The sequence below is a fragment of the Coregonus clupeaformis genome, chromosome 19 (genome assembly GCF_020615455.1).
Source record: "Coregonus clupeaformis isolate EN_2021a chromosome 19, ASM2061545v1, whole genome shotgun sequence".
Taxonomy (NCBI): domain Eukaryota; kingdom Metazoa; phylum Chordata; class Actinopteri; order Salmoniformes; family Salmonidae; genus Coregonus; species Coregonus clupeaformis.
The window spans coordinates 54594797-54616512 of record NC_059210.1 but is presented as its reverse complement, the minus strand read 5'-3'; the positions used below and the strand labels follow the sequence as shown (position 1 = coordinate 54616512).

At 43.2% G+C, this 21716-nt stretch overlaps 1 protein-coding gene across 2 annotated transcripts in view; it reads right to left on the bottom strand.

Moving 5' to 3' along the window:
• The window catches only part of LOC121532284 (protein-methionine sulfoxide oxidase mical3a-like), a 176077-nt gene that overhangs the window by 20089 nt on the left and 134272 nt on the right, over nt 1–21716 (bottom strand). The window contains exons 20-29 of one of the 2 annotated variants that reach the window (XM_041838136.2): nt 20967–21060; nt 17122–17317; nt 16657–16889; nt 10913–10987; nt 10297–10496; nt 6931–7058; nt 5023–6887; nt 4371–4465; nt 2622–2672; nt 1466–1573 (exon numbers count right to left, since the gene is read on the bottom strand). In XM_041838136.2, the coding sequence (XP_041694070.2) occupies nt 1466–1573; nt 2622–2672; nt 4371–4465; nt 5023–6887; nt 6931–7058; nt 10297–10496; nt 10913–10987; nt 16657–16889; nt 17122–17317; nt 20967–21060 (3045 nt within the window). Of the gene's footprint in view, nt 1–1465; nt 1574–2621; nt 2673–4370; nt 4466–5022; nt 7059–10296; nt 10497–10912; nt 10988–14625; nt 14689–15130; nt 15257–15927; nt 16018–16656; nt 16890–17121; nt 17318–20966; nt 21061–21716 lie in introns of those variants that run through there. The other variant, XM_045205017.1, reaches the window with a different exon arrangement.

The window sequence follows — 21716 nt, the reverse complement described above, 5'->3', positions numbered from 1 at the left end:
CAAATCTGATTATTTCACATGGAGATGTGGGAAGCTTAAAAGGTTAGCTAGCTTGCAATGTTTTTAGCCAGGCAAAAGCCAGCTAGCCAGGCTGCCAGATAGAGTGCCTTCAGAATGCATTCAGACCCCTTGACTTTTTCCACATTTTGTTACGTTACAGCCTTATTCTAAAATGGATTAATCAAATAAAAATCCTCAATCCACACACAATACACCATAATGAAAAAGTGAAAACAGGTAAAGACTTTTTGGCAAATGTATTTAAAATAAAAAACAGAAATACCTTATTTACATAAGTATTCAGACCCTTTACTTTGACTCGAAATTGAGCTACAATGTAGAAAATTTTAAAAATAAAGAAAAACCCTGGAATGAGTAGGTGTGTCCAAACTTTTGACTGGTACTGTATGTAAATGTGATATTGTTTTTAATATAAATTTGCACACACATAAAAAAACCTGTTTTTGCTTTGTCTGTCCCCTGTAGCTCAGTTGGTAGAGCATGGCGCTTGCAACGCCAGGATTGTGGGTTCGTTTCCCACAGGGGCCAGTATGAAAATGTATGCACTCACTAACTGTAAGTCGCTCTGGATAAGAGCGTCTGCTAAATGACTAAAATGTTAATGTAAAATGTCATTATGGGCTATTGTGTGTAGATTGATGAGGGGAAAAAAACAATTTAATCCATTTTAGAATTAGACTGCAACGCAACAAATGTTGAAAAAGTCAAGGGGTCTGAATACTTTCTGAATGCACTGTAGCTACTACTAGCAAAGGAAGGCAACTCTTCCTTGCTTTCACAAAATAAAAACACAAAAATAAAGAACTTTGCTATCGCCCCCTTGTGAATGGGAGTGGGACCTTGCGAGGATATTATGTTACCAAAAGGTGTCCGCTACTCCAAAAATCCCACTCCACCCACGTGCATACACGAACGTAGGTCAACAGAGTGAAGCTTGTACTAACCTTAACCCTAACCCTCTGTATGATCCGAGGAAGGAACGACAGGCCAGAACCCACACATATGAACCCACACATATGAACACGCACATACATACACACACACACTTGGAGAGTGTCTCATAGTACACATATTCAACATATTTGAATGAATTGACAGTTCCCTGGACTAAAAACTTTTTGTATGAGAAGAGTTTAAAGTTAATGTCTGAAACCCTCTTAATAATTAATTTCTCAAAGTTGGATTGGTTTTGTTCTTCGGTAAAAAGGCACACTTTTTGTCTTATCAAGTATTTATAAGCGGTAACACAGAGGGTGCATAGCTAATTAGTATTCTCTTGATCTCTGCATGAAGTTCTGTTTTGATGATTGGGCTTGCCAAAATCATTCAAAATTCACAGCAGTCTTGGTTCACCAGTTGGACCCTCCTGTGAACTCACACACAAGATACTTACTACACCAACTAAGTTTTCTTCCAGAAACAACATTTCCTATTGACTACTTACCTGGGCTCTGTGCAGCCTCTTCAACTCTTCCTGTTTGGCCTGTCGTCTGGCAGCTTTCTGTACCCTCCGTGTCAGCTTGGCATTGAGCTCCTCCTCTGTGTAGGTTTTCTGTAACAACATTACACCATGTTAGAGGCCTTTAGAGAGGTGCTCCCTCAGGCTCTGTGGGAACCAAGCCCTTCACGGACAGGACAGTGGAACCTCTCTATTCACAGAATGTTCAGAACACATTCACAGAACGTTTTCTAGGGAGAGACCAGCGAGATGTGACTGATATAGTATAATGTAATCTACAATCTATGACATTGCAGAAAAACACCAGAGGAGCCTTCTCCTATGGGAGAGAACGATAGCTCTCCTCCTCCACAGTGGGAGTAAATAACAAACTGGTGTTTCTTTTTGAGAGGTGGCTATCAGTTATACCAAAGACTACTATTGAGAGTACGAGAAGAGCTCACCAATTCTAGAAATGGCATAGCTCGGATAAGGCCCACAGGGTGAGACTTTTACTACAGGGATCTAATAGACAGAGCTGCTAACACAATCTGCTCTAACACAACCTGATGTTCAAAACACACAATTAAAACTGAACAGACATAAATCCACCAAAAACAATAAATGTCTGAGATACCTTAGATTTCCTTGTATAATATTTCAAACTCGTACTATTTCCCCAGTCTATAAATTCTCTGAAATGTATGGAAATGTATGGATATTTTATGAGTTGGTCCATTTACATTTAACAAGGTTTTTGTCATCTTTCAGTTATAATTTTTCTGCAATAAAAAGCTGGAGCGATATAGGAAAAGCGATAGTAGTATAGAGAAGGAGTACACCGTAACAAGGAGAGGTAGCTGGAATCCAAGTGGATCCGATAGCAGCACTGGAGAACAGTGGGTTAACATCAGACCAGTACAGACAAAAGGTAAGCTGATTGACACCCGACCGGAGCAGAAAAATGAACAGCATTGGAAAGTTGGAAAGTTGTCATTCATTGTGACCAGAAAAGTGAGTGCAGTAGTTTGGACCTCCAGCAGGTCGGTCAGGGTAGCCGCTGTGGCAAAATGGACAGAGAGGGTTAGGGTAGTAGTGCAACGATTGGCGCATGCGCAGGGGTGATATGACGTGGGACAATGGACATGTATGTACACACTACCTTGGTGGCGTACGCTCTCTTGAACGCCAATGCGTGAGGGACATAAACAGACTTGGGGAAGACAAAACAAAACAAACAGAAAAAACAAAACAAACAAACAAATGAAATTATTAAATGGATTAATGTTAAATCAAAATCGGCAACAAAAACTACATATTTCAACACAATCCCTAACACAATGAAACAGACAATGTTAAAGGGCCCCCACCTACACAAAGACGAGGGTGCTCTTCCCATACACAAAAATGTATGCGCGCATGACTGTAAATCGCTTTGGATAAAGCGTCTGCTAAATGGCATATTATTATTATTATTATTATTTATGAGTTGTGAATCCACATTACGACCATGAATTATTCATCAAACATTTAAATTAAATTATTTGTTTTTAAATAGATACCCAAGGCACCCAGCGACAAAGTGACCAAAACATTGACCCAAAACATTGACGCACAACGGTTGATTAAATGAATATTAAGGGATTGCCCAAAAATAGATGAATCTGAACAGCTAATAGCAGACCAGTCTGTGCCAAAAACAGGTGACAATAAGATACAGTAGACTACCTACTATTCCAGTGAGAAGAAAAGGTACTATTTCACCTCACAGAACTGTCACTACTCAACGTCACATCTCTAAAGAACTACAAACACTAAACAAACCACAGAACTAAATGAGTCCTGGTATTACTCATTGAGCGTCACAGGGCCTATTAGCATCTAGCAAAGAGATCCACTCTTTATGAACAGGAAGTGCCCTTTTAAGTGTTTGAGCTAAAAATACGTTTTATGCTGCACCATCAGACCTATACCGTCTGGGACTAGGCACCTGGGTCCAAAATATGTCAAGGAAACTCTGAGCATGTTTGTCATGCCCATTGATGCTTCGACACATGTTCAGACTGTTGTGATCATAACCATGGGCTAGACAATAACAACGACAACCGGAAAATACCACTTTCTTTCTTCCGAGTTGCTTTGGAAAGTGTTTAAAAGTTTAGGATGATGAATGCGTGCCTCTGGCCCTGAGATCCATCTATTCTACTGTATAAACCTCCACAAATACAGCAGCAGCGGACTAAACACTTTAGAATTTCAACCATTTCAGCGTAATAAATGCAAATTACACTGCATATTTTGACTATTCACTAATATGATAAGTAAAACTAATTAAATTCAACTCCCACCCTAGAAGATGCCCGAGTCCAGTTATAATGTGAATATAACAATACTTTGCTTGCAGACAGAATAAAATGCCAATTCAATACGTAGAAAATGGAAAAGCTCCAGACCTTTTTTGATTACTTTTATAATTCTGTTTTGGGTTGAGTTACTTCCTGTTAAAATAAGAATTTAGGTGCTTGAGTATAATACAGTCCTCAAAAAGTTATTGTAATTGACATTCGACATTTGAATTTTGATGCTTGTTTGAAATTCAAAAGCATTCATCCCACTGTTGCACCTGGTGTAGTACCTCCATGATGTCTTCATGATTCGATCAAGGTCTCGACCTCGTTCTCATTCCCTTCTCTTTCTTTTTCCCTTTCCCTCACTTTTTTCTCCTTCTCCGCTTTCTTCTCTATTATTTCCTTCTGAATGCCTGACACTAGGTCAAAGATGTCTGTATGCCGCTTGGGTTAAGGGTTTAAATCAACATATGAAATCACAAACAATTACCACAGTGGGGGTGAGGTTTTTCGAGAGTGAACTGATGATAGATGAAAATAAAACTGTGACAAACATGACTCACGTCTGCCTTAGACTTCTGGGACGACCTCTCCAGCACATCATCACATGACAGATCCGAGTCCTCAGAGAAGCTCAGGTTTCTGCGCGACTTCAAATCTGGAACGGAGAAACAAACAATCTACCTGTTATTTCTGTCTGGACTTGAAGTGACCATAACTGAAATAACTAGACTAGAACATATAACCAAAGACTGACTGAAAGGCTCCTGAACAGCTGCTACCTCAAAGCCATAAGACTGCTGAACAGTTAATTAAACGGCTAACCAGACTTTCTACTTTTCACCCCCTACCTACATGTACATAGTACTTCAATCAATCACCTAACCAAACCCCAGTACACTGACTTGGTACCGGTACTCCTTGTATATAGCCTGTATATAGCCTCGTTATTGTTATTTTATTGTGTTATTTTATTGTTGCTATTTTCTTTTTATCTATTTGTTAATTTTCTTACTTTTGAACTGCATTGTTGGGAAAGGGCTCGTAAGTAAGCATTTCAAGGTAAAGTCTACACTTGTTGTATTTGGCGCATGTGACAAATAACATTTTTATTTGATATCTAGACTAAATGCCTTGACCAAGCTCTAAGCAAGTCAGTGCGGTATGGTCCATGGTAAACTACAGGCTCCATGAAATCCTTTGTGTCTGTCTCACCTGACGACCTCCCGAGAGGCGACGATCTCTTCCTCCCAGAGTCGTTGGTGGTAGAGCTGGATGGCGTGCTGGGACACGACTTGTCGTCCTTATTCTTCTTCTTGTCTTTCTTGTACCCTGAGAACACTGCCTTCCACAGGGACTTGTGTTTGGGAGGCGACGGCGTCTTGTCTGTACCGTGCTTGTCGGAGAGCCGGCTCTCGTTCTTGGCTTTCTTCTCCTTCTTGTTCTTGCGTGGAGAGAAGAGGGAGCTGCGCTTCTTGCTCTTGCCTCCCGAGGCGGAGCCTTCAGAGGAGACAGTTGAGCCGTCCAGACTCTTGTTAATCTGACTGCTGAATAAAAGCTCTGGCAAAGTCTCCACCTTCTTTGACTCCAGAGCTTTCACCGCAGACGTCTTTGGAGAGCCGGACGACTTCTTAGTACTTTTTCCGGAAGTCTCTGATGAGGCCACGTTCCACACCACTTTAGCCGTGGCGGCAGCGCCCTTCGCCGAGTCCGTCTCTTTCATCTTGTTGAGCTGCTTGGCCATGGCATCTTTTAGAGCTTGGCTCTTGATTGACTTCTCTCTGGCTCTCATCCGCTCCTCTGCTATTTCCTTGGCCTCAGGGGAGAACTGCTGGGCCTTTTTTGAGGCCTGCTGGTTCCCGGTGAAATTGGCTGTTCCATTCTCCATGGCCAGGGCCAGGTGAAGAGGAGGTTTCTCCCTCTCCCTGTTGGGCCTGCTTGTGGGTGGGGTGTAGAACCTGTCCATGGTCGTGTCTGGTGTCCGCTCATCGTATGTGTCCTCCACGTCGTCCGCAAACGGGATCTCTGCCACGCATTCCACGAATGACTTCCTCCCCTCCTCCCGACATGGTTTGCTGCTCTTCTCCCGTCTCATGATCACCACTGGAGCAGTGACCGGAGCTGTGACCGGTGAGGTGACCAGTGTAGTCCTGGGGGCAGGCTTGGGCACTGGCATAGATACATGGCTGAGTTGGGTCCTCGGTGCAGGCACAGGGCTCTTGGTCTTGGTGGGTGCTGCCTTGGCTGGCTCCTTGGCTGGCTCAGGTGTAGTGGGGCCATCGATCCCATTGTTCCAGGAGACATGGTGCTTCTGCTGCTGCCTTAGGGTGGCTGGCTCCTCGTTGGGCGGGGGCGGCGGGGGGCTGGAGGGCGGGGTGAGCATGGTGGAGTTGGAGGTGTTGTAGCTGTCGCTGGCCGCCTGGCTGGTCTGGCTGGTGGTCGTGCTGCCATTGAGGCCCAGGCCAGAGCTGCTGCTGAGGTCCCTTTGATCCGTGCCGTTGCTCTTGGCCTCCACGGGGGAGATGACCTGGCCCTCCACCGTAATGTTCAGCCTGCGGATTACCGAGCGGCCGGTGAAGGGGAGAGGGGAAAGCTCCTCCGACAGGTCCTCTGGGGTGTAGGACTTGGGCGAGGAGGAGTCTGGGGTGGGAACCCTACCCACAGTAACATGACTTTTCTCTGGGGATTTGCTGCTGCTACGTTCCAGTTGGGTGAGACCCAGGCTCTTCCTGATCTCGGCACTCTTCAGCCAGAACTCCTCGATGATGTCCGTCTTCTTGACTGTGGTTTCCTGCTCTGAGAAGTCTAGGGATTTTTGTGGCTCAGGGGTAGCCCTGTCAGAGGAGGCTGGTTTGGCCAGCGGCGTGGAGGTGACTGCAGGGACAGGCTGAGTTCTGACGGGGGAGTCAGAGGTGAGGGATGAGGAGGACTCTCGGCAGGGCAGTGGCTGGGCACAGATGGGAGATAGTGGGTTCCCTGTCGGGGGACAGGAGCAGGGCGGAGAGTTGACGGGGGATTTGGTGGTGACGGTTTCGAGCAGTGGGACAGGCTGGGAGCAGATAGGGGAATGGACGGGGGGAACGAACGGGGGAGCGGATGGGGGACGTAGTGGGGGCAGGGTATTGAGGGCTCTTGGCGTTGGGAGTCTGAGCTGTCCTCTGTGGTGTTGTGACGTCCTCCAGTGCAAAGGGTTCTGGGAAAAAGTGCATGCCGGGGGATTTGACCAGGCAGGGAGGAGAGGTGTGAGACATCTGGAAGACAAGCAGAGGAAGAGGAGCATTTAAACTCTGAGAAACTCATAGAATGCCAAGACCACAGAACTAGTAGATGAGAGGAAAACATTTAGGTAACACTTTACTTTACATTAAGTTGCCCCTATTATTATGTAATTAACACAGTAATAACATAGGAGTTATAGGTTTTACTATGCATTTACATGGTATTACCAGAGTTGATAAATATGCTCGGACCTGGTAACAACAATTGTAACAAGGAACACCCTGTCATTAACTACTGGTCATTTTCAATTCGTTTTTTGTATGTTATAACCTGGCTCAAAGGCTATACCGAATCAAGTGTAATGTTAGTACAATGTAGTTACATAGGATATACTTTACATTAAGTTGCCCCTATTACTAACAACGTAGGAGTTACATAGGCTTTACTATATAATTACATGGTAATCGGGTTGTTTTGTGGAATCAGTTATTACACAATTGGAACAAGGAATGTGTAATTACACATTCACTTGCTGAAGGTTATGCCACATGAGTAACTTGATGTTATTACTCATTTTCTTGTTCCACTATGTAACTAATGTTTTGTAATTACATGTTTGAAAGTCACCTGTGAATTACAACGTTAACACCTCAAACCAAAATCGGACCTTGTTACATGTTACTACATGGTGCCACTACCATTGAATCCAATGTAGTTACATAGGATATACTTGTAATTATCATGTACCTATGCAGGCGCAGGCAACTTAATGTAAAGTGAAACCCAGTAGAGTATAATCTTTATAATTACTATGTAGTTACAATGTAACAACCTTTGCAGACAATAGGCTAACGAGGAGAAATTAGGAGACAGGACAACATTAGGTATAACCCTTTTAGGTACATTGTACTTACAATGTAACAATCTTTAACAACCAACTCTGTAATTACAATGTTGTTACAAGGGATTTACATGTATTTACAATGTACTTACCCAAGAGCAAGCAACAATGTAAAGTGAAGTGACATTTTTTATTACTTTGTAGTTACAATGTAACAACCTTTGCAGACAATAGGCTAACCGGGAGAAATAAGGAAACAGGAGAAATGTTTCAGTTTGACTTTTCTTGAATGGATTTGACAAAGATTCATATTCAAACCATTCAAATTAAATTCCCCATTTCAGACTCAAAGCAATAACTATTTTAGTTAGTAAAACGTACTAACACCGGGTGGTGGTAAAGCTAGCTAGCTAGCTTCCCCCATCATTCACTAATGTTGCTAGCTAGCTAACTAGCTAAGCACTGGCACAATGTCAACACATTTTCTAACTTGGTCAATAAACATTACAAAATCGTCATAAATCTTACGAAACATTTAGTTAACAATGTTATTTCACTATTTTTAGACTTACATTGCACTTTTGCACATTAAAAACCTATACAAACACAAAATAATGAAGAGAAAGAAATAGCATGCGTCTTCCATTTTGGCTACAGAGGAGAGTGTGAGCAAAGATTTGTATAACTAACCCAAGATAGACCAGAGCCTGTTGTTTCCAATGGGAGCAAATGAATCATAGTGGGCAGAACAAGCACGAGCTAGTGAGATCCTATTGGCGCATTCTAGCATTTATTTGCATATTTCCATTAGGGAATGTCTACTCTGTGAAGTGCACATGTGCAATAACTCAATTCGCCCTTGCACCCCTTCTAAACAACTCAATTTTTTTGTAACTTTGGCAAAGGTTAAAGTCTACAAAACGCAGCCCACTCAGTTTGTTACAGATTTTAGTTTTGAAAACAGAAAACTGTATGGAGATCAAATGTTTCATCAATGAGAAAATGTGCAGAATGTCGACCAAAATCCATCTTTCTCCATCTTCTCCCACTGCCAGCCACTGGGCTTCCTCTCATCCCCATATTTGCTAGTGAGTGGAAAAGCCAACAGGATGCTTCACATTTATACATCCAGTGAAAAATCTGGCTCATTGTTCTATCTGTGGTGTGAGAGGTGAGAGGTAAGTGTGATGTCACTTCCTGGTGGACTCTCACTTATACCAGAGATCTGTATATAATGACGAGACGCTCATGTCTCCGCCCTAACAATGGGAGTCGCTGTCCCAAAGGTGGGAAGGCAGGTGACAAGCTTAGGTCAAAGACAGTACAGTATGAAGATAGGCACATCCCTGATCACACTTGTAGGCGATGTCATGGTGACGTTGTCTAGCTAAGCTCAGAAACACGTAATGCCCAGAAACATGTCATCGGGTCTAACGGTCCTTCGATATAATGTTATTTTTGACAAAAATGAAAATGGGCCAGTTTGTCACTTTCACGAGGTTGGAGAAATAACATGTTCTTGACACAAACCGGTGCGCCTGGAACCTACTAGCATACCCTGTTCAAAAGCACTTAAGTATTTTGTCTTGCCAATTCACCCTCTGAATGGCACACATTCATAATCCATGTCTCAATTGTCTCAAGGCTTAAAAATCCTTCTTTAACCTGTTTCCTCCCCTTCATCTATACTGATTGAAGTGGATTTAACAAGTGACATCAATAAGCGATCATAGCTTTCACGTGGATTCACCTGGTCAGTCTATGTCATGGAAAGAGCAGGTGTTCTTAATGTTTTGTACACTCAGTGTATATCCCTTGTAACAATATTGCAAATACAGGGTTGGTTGTTAAAGATTGTTGCATTGTAAGTACATTGTAACTAAAAGGTTTATACCTAATTTGTCATGTCTCCTAATTTCTCCTGTTTAGCCTAGTGTCTGCAAAGGTTGTTACATTGTAACTACATAGTAATTATAAAGATTATACTCTACTGGGTTTCACTTTACATTAAGTTGCCTGCGCCTGCATAGGTACATGATAATTACAAGTATATCCTATGTAACTACATTGTATACATTAGATTCCGATAATAAAAAAAATGACAGTAGTGGCACCATGTAGTAACATGTAACAAGGTCCGATTTTGGTTTGAGGTGTTAACGTTGTAATTCACAGGTGACTTTCAAACATGTAATTACAAAACATTAGTTACATAGTGGAACAAGAAAATGAGTAATAACATCAAGTTACTCATGTGGCATAACCTTCAGCAAGTGAATGTGTAATTACACATTCCTTGTTCCAATTGTGTAATAACTGATTCCACAAAACAACCCGATTACCATGTAATTATATAGTAAAGCCTATGTAACTCCTACGTTGTTAGTAATAGGGGCAACTTAATGTAAAGTGTTACCAACATTTCTTACCTGTGAATCAGGCTGTGGAGTCGGTGGTTTGACTGGCAAGAGCACAACTTCCCCAACTAACTTCACCAGACTGACACTAGATTGTTCAATGCTGGAGGCGAACCCCTGACTCTCCGACTTCTTGTCCTCTTCAGGAAGTGCTTCACTGATCTCTGACTGGTGTAGATGAGCCTCAGCCTCCGCGTCGGAGGGAATGTCTTCTGTAATAACATAGACAATAAGTACATCTTAGAACCCGATAATGTACCTCACCATATTTGGTAGTGAGTGGGAACGCCAACCGGATGCTTCACATTTATACATCCAGTGAAATATCTGGTTCATTGTTCCATCTGTGGTGTGAGAGGTGAGAGGTAAGTGTGATGTCACTTCCTGGTGGACTCTCACTTATACCAGAGATCTGTATATAATGACGAGATGCTCATGTCTCCGCCCTAACAATGTACTAACAAGTACATCTTAGAACCCGATAATGTACCTCACCAGTCTAACCCTTGCTGTCATCATAGCTCATAAAGTACAGTTGTTCATACACATTCTGTGAAACCTCACTCTAGTATTAAATGAATAAGTAGAAAACTAAATAGCAGATTTGTTGAAAAAGTTGGTTCCATACCCTGGTCCATCTCTGTGCCTGGCTCAAAATCATGGCTGCCAACTTCTGCTTCCGGGTCATCATCCTCACAGGTCTCTGAGGGCACAGGAGAGTGAGGAAACAGTTAAACAGGGTACCAACTGAGCTTTTAGTCTGGTTCAACTAGGGCTGTGGCGGTCATGACATTTTGTCAGCCGGTGATGGTCAAGCAAATAACTGGCTGTCTCACGGTAATTTACCGTTAATTAACATAAACACATTTAGCATAGCCTACAAGCCACTGATGCAGACCTTTGGAATATCTACATTTTAAAAAGTATAATAAATCCATGTAATATAGCCTACACCATCACAATAAATCCATTATTTATTCTAGACAGGTCTAAAGAAACATGATATGAAGAAAATGTAGTCTATTTCAGAAGAACAGAATAGCATACTCTGCGTTGTCCTTATGTTAGGCCCTGATCTGGCTATACCATATGGCTGTGGGCTACACTAGTTCATTTAGCAGACAAGATTTGCTTAGAATTCAGTGGCATTATTTTATATTATTTTATAGTATGAAGAATACAATTGAACAAAGCTGAATAAAATAGAAAGGATATTTTCTACAAACAATTTGAGGCAGTGCGCACATGCGGCTATTCTGTGTTGAGCAGTTAAACAGGTACTCCTATATGCTTAATTTAGAGATATTTATGTAACTTTAGTTGTGATACAAATGTTGGGCTATAAGTTTAGATTTTTAATACATTCTAAGGCTGCATGATGAGACTCTAATGATGATTTGAAAAAAGTTGCATGAAAGGCATGAGCTCTGCTTTGTTTTTTGCGCAGGCTATACACACTTCATCAGTCTCTCATTCACAATTTGACAAGCACTTGATATTGCCTCGAATTTCCCGGCTGCAATTTTTATTTTAAACCCCCCCCCCAAAAAAAATCCATGCCTTTTGCGGACAGCGGCCGCTGTGCCCTTGGGCTGAATATAATAATTATAATTCCCTTCTCCCCGCTGCGTGCCAAAGCACCTCTCACTCACATGGCTCTCAGTCACGTGATCAGGTCTTTCTCACAGGCTACAAGTAAAGACAGACACATCGGGGGACGCAACTGCAAATGTCCTTATCCAATTCCGAGGCACATATTGAAGATATTGGAAGAACTGTCCACATTTACTTTTCGTCAGACAACAAGATGATTACGCCTAACACACAGCAAAAGCACTAGCCTATATCAATCTACTATCACCCGTATTACAAAAGTTGACCTATTCTATTCTATGTGAGAAAGAAATATTCCAAACATAGTCCGGGACAGTTGTGGGATGCGATAGATCCCAAATTAATACAACCACTAGCATCAAAAAATGCTTTAAGCAATGAGTCTGACGCAACAGATGAGAACGTTTAGCTTAAAATGTTGATAAACTATTAGGCTGTCACATTCTGTCACGCAGCAATGCACACACAGCAGTAATATAATATAAGCTGTAATTGCAAATGTTCCATTAGCAGGAAAACACCATTCTCAAAAGTGACCACAAATGTGATTATGCATGTAATGCTTTTATTATAAAGGTGCATTTGTATGGTGAAAATTATCTTCCCCAAACTTGAAACTCACGCGCTGCGTATGTATGCCAGTTAGGCTATACACCCGTTATAAAGCGAATTAATGTGCTTCATTTTAAGAAGTTATTTGACCACTTTAGTTCTGATACAAACCTTAACAAAACATATTGGCCTATGGGCTAGGCTACATGAGGTGTGCGACTATGATTTCATAAAGTCTAAAAAAAAAAGCATGCGCTGTTTGCCTTAAGCTGGGCATCATTGACAAGTGATAGGCTAATATTGTCACCCATCACACTATTCTTGATTTAATCTTGTCTTTTGAGTAGGCACGGCCAAGGTAGTGGGTTGGGGACCACCATACAAAAAATGTATGCAAACATGACTGTAAGTCGCTTTGGATAAAAGCGTCTGCTAAATGGCAAATTTTTATTTTTTATTTTTTATATACTAAAGAATATATGTGTGAAATTTGTTTTGATTTAGAATGGACCATTATCATGCACCTGTCTCGAAACAGGGGCAGCAGGGAAAAAACATGTAATCTAAGCACTTAAATAGCGAATGGAGGACGCTTTTCCTGTGGTTCATTTTCATGCCAGCCAGGTGGGCTATACTCCTGTTTTAAAGAGAAGCAACGTGCTTAATATTAGGAAAGTTGACAAATAAATATAGTAGGCCTAGATAATAGAGAGCTGATGGGATCCTCCTCTTTTTAATAGAGGCCATCACTCTTTTTTCTCAAGCAATTGCATAGCTTACAGAAATGTTGCGCAACATGAGCTCTCATGAAGTGTTTGATTAGATTTTCGATTACCTTTGCATTAATGTCAGAGTGATTAGAGGGACAATAGAGTGCTGAGTACCAGGCAGTTAGCAAGTTTGGTAGGCTACTAATGACCATCAGCAGCATCAGAGCTTGGAGAAACCTAATTACCGTGACTAAACGGTCACATGGAATTTGACTGCCATCATGACTCGTGACCACCTGTGTGGCGGTAATACAATCACCGTAACAGCCCTAGGTTCAACCAAAGAGAGCTGTCTAAGACTCGCTCAAAGCTGTCTAATCTGAACCCTCTCATTTTCTGACCTCAGGGCAAAGGCAAGAAATGAAAGGTTAAACAAACACTTAAGAAAAAGGCCTTTGGGTGAATTTGAAGCGTGGAGACAGAAATGAGAAAAGCACATGAAAGGGGATCTATAATAACTCCTAATACAGACTAGGCTTAGGAAAAGTCCATTTCTGGGACAACTATAAAAAGAGATTTGTGGTAAGATGTTCATAGACACGTCATTATAACACTCACATATATTTGCACAAAACAGCCTTTGCAGATAAACAATAAACAAAAAGAAGAGCATATATCATGACATGATTCGTGGTTAGAGACATGCACTGATCCATTTCTGCAAATGCAAATGGAGGACACTTGCATCAAGCAATTGCAAATCCACAAGGTGTTAATTGCATCCATGTTGAAGTGGGAAAGCAAAAGTATCCCTCCTGTCAAAAGGGTCCTTGTGAGATCCATACACTTTATGTTACTAGTTTGTATGTTTTTTGTGTGTTTGTCAAGAACGAAACTGCCCCAAAACCTTGAAATGGGAGTCAGCCCACCTCAGAAACATGCCACTGTTAATATCAAAGGAAAACAAGGATTCAAGAGAACTGACAGCGCTCTAACTGACAACTCCACCCACACAAGTCATTACCCATCTAGTGACATCATTGTGCACGCCAGGCAGACTACCATAGGCTTGCAACAGCCCTGGTGAGTGTGGTGTGTAGCCTACAAGAGAAGCACAGCTTTTACAGAGCTTTATCCTGGCTGGCCTGGCACCCTGCGGTGATGCCCCAGAATGATCAGACCCCTTATATCTGACAGGCTTTTAAACTACCACTACCCCCCCCCACCCCATAACTCGTCTCCTTCTACTCCGATACTTTACTTTATAGTTTGATCAGACGTACAGGGAAGCAAGGTTGGGTGGTGAGTAAACTGGTAAAGTGTTGGTATAGTTCCAGCATGCATGCTTGTGAGTGTGTGTCTGTGTGTGCTGCCATGCTATAAGGAAGGTAGAGCAGAATAGAGCTGTAAGCCAAAGGTATAGGGATCATCATATATAATGATCACATATATCGCTCTGCACTACCTCCGGACACCGACTCCAACCAGACTCGCACAGCCTCATGACGGGCGGATGTGTTGGCGGGGGCTACATTTAAAACAAACATGGTTGGGACAGGAAATTAACAGAACAGACACATGGGAAAGAAACAACGGAACAGAACAAAGCCAAACCAAATGAACAGAGAGAATAAACAAAAGGGATAAATAAAGGAAGGAATCTGGGGTGTGATTGGTGAACTTTGACCTGACCAAGTGACACCTGTGTCTCTGTCCACCGGTCACAACCCCAGACCCCTTCGCGACAACACTGAGACACAACATAAATCAGAGACACAAAAGAAAGCAGGACAATCAAAACCACATATGATTATAGACAAGAGGTTGGTTAGTGTGGGAGGGAGGGTTGGCAGTAGCCAGTCTGATGAGAGACACTGGTCCCCTCCCCCAACCGGGAGACCCACAGCCAGGGAGCCAAGGGGTCGGCCTGGGAAGTGTACCCAGGGATCAGCTCCTCTGGGCTGGGTTACCTGTGGAGGAGGGCTGGGTGAGCGTGGTGGAGGGCTGGGAGGCCGAGGCAGGAGGCCCCTCCGACAGCACGGAGACTCCTCTGATATTCTTAATGCCCAGCACTTGCTGGATCTGCAGGTATCTGGCTGTATGGAGGTGTAGAGGGTGGACCGTATATGGTTGGTGTGTGATGGTGGTGTGTGTGGTTTGTATGAGAGAGTCATTGAGGAATGGGGGTAGGAACACAAATGTAAACAGACAGGACAGAACGGAGAAAGAGAGGGAGACGAGAGAGAAGGCAGAGAGGTGATTTTAGACCAGTAGGAGACAGTAAGGTTGAAATATGATTTACCACAGGAAGGAGATGGAGGCTGCATGCACTAGTGTCCTAGAACAACAGTAACAGCTTTACAGTAAAATATTATACATCTGAAAGACAAAGTCTCTACCATAGCAAAACTGTTGACTGACTAAAAGGGACACTGTACATTTTCTTAGTATAAGTGGATTAGTACAAAAACAAAGTTGCAAGAAAAAAAGTGAATAAGAAGAATGTTAAGGGATAGAATAAAACAAGTGGTAATATTTCAGCTTGAGAATGTAAAACTGAGAATAAAAAATAACCGTCCTTCTCAATCAAAATTCCACAATTCAAACATAACCAAAACAGATAACACAAACACACAAAGATGCCAACACAACACTTCAGGAGAAAGCCTGGTAAAAAGAAACAAACCCAACACAAGAGTTAATTAATGAGAAGGTTCCTTCACTCGTCGATAAGTGTGCAAACCCCATCTGCAGGCAGTGGTGCTACCTTTAAATGTACCTGTATCCTCTTCATCTTTGAGGTTCTCCAGCCATACGCCTGACTGGAGCTCCCTGTCCCACGGGCAGTACTCCCCCTCTGCCAGTAGGGGGAGACATGGCCCATATCATATCCCACACACACAGACACGAGACACACACACAGACACACGAGAGACACACACACAGACACAGACACACGAGAGACACACACACAGACACAGACACACGAGAGACACACACACACACACACACACACACACACACACACACACACACACACACACACACACGGAGGAAGAAAGGAGGAGAGGGAGAGGGAGGAGGTCGGAGAAGATGAGGAAAACAATGACTTTACAGTGACAGGTGAAAGAGGTACACTTTTCTCTAAAAAGCAGAATTAGTCTGTTCTGAGATAAATAGAGGACCGATAGTCACAGAGTTGAGATGAAGACAGAATGTTCACATACAAATGAGGAGGAGAGATGAGGAAGACATCATAGGGATGACATCATAGGGATGACACCTCTCTGGCACCAGTTTACTGTAGAACCCACTGAGTGACAGGTCTGCTACATTCCAAATCACACATCTCATTAAAAAAAAATACATTTTCTCATGACAGAATATCAGCACTCCAACAGAACATCTGAAAACTGAACCTGTAGATAAACTACACACAGTAGACACACTTTGTCAAATTTAAACTGTTTCATTTTGTAAAGAAAAATAGTTTTACCATCACTCGATTCCTCCTCATCGTCCTCTTCTTCATCATCTTCCTCCTCCTCCTCTTCCGCCACCTTTAGGTCTCTAACAATGTGAGCCTGAGCCCCGTCCTCTCCCTCGGCCCCTGGGTCGCTGTCGGTCTTCAGCTTAGCATGAAGCTCCACAGCCTCTTTCCAGGGTACCCCTCCCAGGTCTGAGGGGCTGGGGGGCTCCTGCTCCTCCTCCATGTCAGACTCAGAGCTGCTGTAGGAGTGCAACAGAGGATATACACACACCAACACTTACTGGCACTGTATGTATCTAATACTAGACAAGCACTGACCATAACCATCACATAGGAGCATGCAATATTAAATGATAATTTAAGCATCTGCCACGGTTTGTGTACATTACAATACACAGTGCTAAGTTGGTGATATTCAACAGTTGCTGCCACTAGCCACCCCTCGCAGAGTTGACTGTCCCTCTGTCTTACCTGGAGCCCAGGTCTGCGTGTTTGTCCTTGTCCAGCACGCTGCTCAGGTTGTGTTCGGCCAGCATCTCCTCGGGCACCTCCTCCAGATCCTCCTCCCGCTGCAGAGATAGACGGTAGTTCTCCAGCTCGATGCGCTCCGGCGTGCCCCGCAGACGCTTAGGCAGGCTGGGCTCCTGCAGCCCGTTGACCTCTGGGACTGGGGTGGACCGTGGAGGGGCGAGGGCGGAGGGGTGTGGGGGAGAGAATACAGACAGGCTTTCTAAGAATCAGATGGGTAGCATGATTGAGGAGAGGAGCTGGAGGGATACAGCAGTGCAAGAGCCATGCAAGGCTGTAGACACTATGCAGGCTCGCGTATCATTCAAACTGGGGCTATGCTCCTTTGCAACTTCTCTCAAGGTTTGCACTATACCATCGGACCAGTATACTGTACCTACTGTATAACATTCTAGCAACCAGATCTTTTCCATAGTCACGTTTCCATGACTATAGTTGAGCACCAACTGATGTGTGTCATGTTTGAGACATTTTTATGTTTGTATACACATTTCTTTAGATTCTAGGACAAACAGACAAAAACACACAGTCATTCTAAGAATTTATTGCATTAATTGTTTTTCCTACAGTGGCTCACAAATATAATATATATTATTTATACTATAATATATAGAATGATATAATCTAAAATTCTATATGCAACAGGGTAAAGGTTGGTACTACTTTGCCTTTTTCCCATCCTTTCTAGCAAGTCGTAAAACTGACAGACACTGACAGTCTAGTACAGGATTGGGCAACTAGCATCCCGAATCTCTCCGCCCCATGGCAAAATGTGTAGAGTTGTATGAAATGAGTTATAAAATGTCAAAATCGTCTCTCCGCACCATGACAAAATGTGTAGAGTTGTATGAAATGAGTTATAAAATGTCAAAATCTTCTCTCCGCCCCATGGCAAAATGTGTAGAGTTGTATGAAATGAGTTATAAAATGTCAAAATCTTCTCTCCGCCCCATGGCAAAATGTGTAGAGTTGTATGAAATTAGTTATAAAATGTCAAAATCTCCTCTCCGCCCCATGGCAAAATGTGTAGAGTTGCAGGATGGATATGGATGTGAGTACGCAGACCAGTGAGCCAATGCGGCCCTTCATGATTTTATGTGGCCCCCTACCCCCATCAAAGTTGCCCATTCCTGGTCTAGTAGAATCAGTCTAAATTTGAGGTGAGATTACACACTGGCATAGGGCACTGCAACTGTTATTTAAAATGATAAATATAGCTTAAAATAAGGTGAGAGATAAACTTACCAACAGAAAATGTGTTGTAAGCAATGGCCGCATGCAACCCTCACCAAAGCATGGTGTGGTGAGGCAGCGAGTGAGATACTTCATTTGTTTTTATGTGATGGCGCTAGTGGTGACAGTTTATGTCAGATTAGTGAAACTGAAGAATGCAGAACTCTAGTATCACAGAGGGAGCATTTAGAAGACAATAGAGTCTGCATCACAGTCTCATGAGACAATAGATTCATGAGCCAATGAATCCGATTCGACCAACCTGATGATAGGGATTCCCACAGGTTAGTATGTGTTATGAAATGATCAATGTTAGCCATTAATACAAAAGTATGTGGACACCCCTTAAATTAGTGGATTCGGCTATTTCAGCCACACCCGTTGCTGACAGGTGTATAAAATCGAGCACACAGCCATGCAATCTCCAAAGACAAACATTAGCAGTAGAATGGCCTTACTGAAGAGCTCAGTGACTTTCAACGTGGCACCGTCGTAGGATGACACCTTTCCAACAAGTCAGTTGGTCAAATTTCTGTCCTGCTAGAGCTGCCCCGGTCAACTGTAAGTGTTGTTATTGTGAAGTACACATTTCTAGGAGCAATAACGTCTCAGCTGTGAAGTGGTAGGCCACAGAATCACGCTTCACCATCTGGCAGTCCGACGGATGCCAGGAGAACGCTACCTGCCTGAATGCATAGTGCCAACTGTAACGTTTGGTGGAGGAGGAATAATGGTCGGGCGGCTGTTTTTCATGGTTCGGGCTAGGCCCCTTAGTTCCAGTTAAGGGAAATCAACGCTACAGCATACAATTACATTCTAGACGATTCTGTGCTTCCAACTTTGTGGCAACAGTTTGGGGAATGGTTTGTTGAGATCGGTGTGGAAGAACTTGACTGGGCTGCACAGAGCCCTGACCTCAACTCCATCGAACACCTTTGGGATGAATTGGAACGCCGACTGTGAGCCAGGCCTAATCACCCAACATCAGTGCCTGACCTCAGTAATGCTCGTGGTTGAATGGAAGCAATTCCCCGCAGCAATGTTCCAACATCTAGTGGAACGCCTTCCCAGAAGAGTGGAGGCTGTTATAGCAACAAAGGGGGGGACCAAATCCATATTAATGTCCATGATTTTGTAATGAGATGTTCGACGAGCAGGGGTCCACATACTTTTGTAGTGTATATGTCATGTCTGCGGCCTGCTTCTATCTTATCTTATTACCAAGTATAAATGTTCTAGTAGTTGCGGGATGATACCTTATACTTACCTTAAATATAATACTGGCCTAGTAGGCCTTCAGATTACTTAATAAAATAATCTAAGCTACAAACTTCACACTTTAGATAATTAGCTGTACATTAGATACATCAACCTACACGTTTCATCTGTAGCATCTATGAGACTACAGTACATGCAAGAGAAATGCAGCATTTAGCAAAAGCAGTGGAGGTGTTAGAATGCAAAGAGAGGGGTGGGAAGGTAGAGGGATGCAGGAGGACAGACAGGACAGCCACTGACGGTACGGTCTGAGAGAGGAGAGGGAGGGTGGACCTAACAAGGGACCAATCACAAGCACTGTTTCAAGCACTAGCTCTCAGCTTCAGGCTGCTCTGACAGGAGGGTGAAAAGGTAAAGCTTACAAAGAACCAATCACAAGCACTTATACAGGCACGTTTCTAGTGAGCAGGTCAAATAGGACAAGGTAAAGCTAAGAAAGTCACAGACCACTACAGGTTACAATCACAATAGAGTTTGGCCTTCGATTAAAGCACAGGCAGGCAAAAGAGCATACTCAATGTATTTGTTGAGTAATATAACATGTTTAATATTTTAATTAAATTAATATAAATATTACATTTAATGTACAACTATTAAATCAATTCAACAGGTTACTGTTAAATGACTTAACTCGTTAAATTAATAATAACACAGTGAGAAAAGGTAAGTAACTACAGTTGAATGAAGTCTTAAAAACCCACAGAAGCAAACAGCGAAGGCTCATCATTTTGCCTGAATGTTATTTTAATTTCCCAGCCGTGAGAAATCAAAGAAGATGCACCATTCGTTTAAAATTTAGCTGCCAGTGGGGCTACTTTACTGGCAAAAACTGGATGCGAAGGGGAGGGAATGCTGCATCTTCAAGAAATAAACAACACACCACACGCACAGAATCACAAGATTCACATCCATAGGACAGCTAGCTATACGAAAGAGGAATAGAGGATGCTAGCTTACATTCACTCAGAGTCATTCATTTATGAAGTATGGAGGGGGGAGGGGGATATGTTCTATGAGTACTGTAGTACATCATGCTGCAGGTCATGCTAGGAGATTGAGCAGGGCGTTGAGGGTGAAACAGCAGAAGAGGTAGATACAGTAGGTATACAGGAAGGGCGAGTCGAGGGGGTTTAGCTCCACTTGGTGGCAGGTCCAGGACAGGGTGCGGCGGAGGGTGCGCAGGGGCCCCTCCCCCACCCATCGAGCCCGGGCCAGCGGGGCCAGGCGGGGCAGTGGCACCACAGCTAGAGGAGAGGAGAGTGGGCTAGTGGGGGTACCTGAGGTCCGGCGCTCGGTGGGAGACGGCGATGCCATCTCCCCCCTCCCGGGGGAGTCCACGGTGACCACGGCGGGCAAGGACGCCTGGTTTTCCTGAAGACGCAACAGAGGTGGAGGGGAGGATGGGGTCAATACACATCCTACATCTGCTGATTGTCCGACATGACAGATCCAGTGTGTGTACAGTGGGGAGAACAAGTATTTGATACACTGCCGATTTTGCAGGTTTTCCTACTTACAAAGCATGTAGAGGTCTGTCACATTGTATGATTTTTAAGTAATTAATTTGCATTTTATTGCATGACATAAGTATTTGATCACCTACCAACCAGTAAGAATTCCGGCTCTCACAGACCTGTTAGTTTTTCTTTAAGAAGCCCTCCTGTTCTCCACTCATTACCTGTATTAACTGCACCTGTTTGAACTCAAGTTACCCACTGAAATAGAAGTATAAAAGACACCTGTCCACACACTCAATCAAACAGACTCCAACCTCTCCACAATGGCCAAGACCAGAGAGCTGTGTAAGGACATCAGGGATACAATTGTAGACCTGCACAAGGCTGGGATGGGTTACAGGACAATAGGCAAGCAGCTTGGTGAGAAGGCAACAACTGTTGGCACAATTATTAGAAAATGGAAGAAGTTCAAGATGACGGTCAATCACCCTCGGTCTGGGGCTCCATGCAAGATCTCACCTCGTGGGGCATCAATGATCATGAGGAAGGTGAGGGATGAGCCCAGAACTA